Raw genomic sequence first — 301 nt, forward strand, 5'->3', positions numbered from 1 at the left:
GGTGCCCAGGCGGGTCAGGGCTTCGAGCTGCGGCAGCCCCAGGACAAGGTGTCGGTGACAGTGGGGGAGACGCTCAACCTGACCTGCACCATGTCCGGAGGCGGTCTCCCTGGCGCCGTGAGGTGGCTGAAGGGCCTGGGCAGTGGGAACGAGACCGTCTACGAGCAGAAGGGCTCCTTCCCCCGCGTGACAAGGGTAGTGAGCGAGTCCGACACGGACTTCAGCATCCACATCAGGGATGTTCGCCCCGAGGATGCCGGCACCTATTACTGCGTGAAGTTCAAGAAATCGCTGCTTGGTG

The 301-nt window shown here is 63.8% G+C and overlaps 1 protein-coding gene across 1 annotated transcript; it reads left to right on the top strand.

The window, feature by feature from the left end:
- Positions 1-6: 6 nt before the first annotated feature.
- Positions 7-293, top strand: LOC103907114 (signal-regulatory protein beta-1-like; the record flags this gene model as incomplete). The annotated part of the gene is made up of 1 exon (XM_009289217.2): positions 7-293. A coding segment is annotated over one exon (287 nt), but the record flags the coding sequence as incomplete, so codon positions are not given.
- Between the last annotated feature and the right edge of the window lie 8 nt (positions 294-301).

Source organism: Aptenodytes forsteri, unplaced genomic scaffold, assembly GCF_000699145.1.
Source record: "Aptenodytes forsteri isolate BGI_AS27 unplaced genomic scaffold, ASM69914v1 C12834856, whole genome shotgun sequence".
Taxonomy (NCBI): Eukaryota; Metazoa; Chordata; class Aves; order Sphenisciformes; family Spheniscidae; genus Aptenodytes; species Aptenodytes forsteri.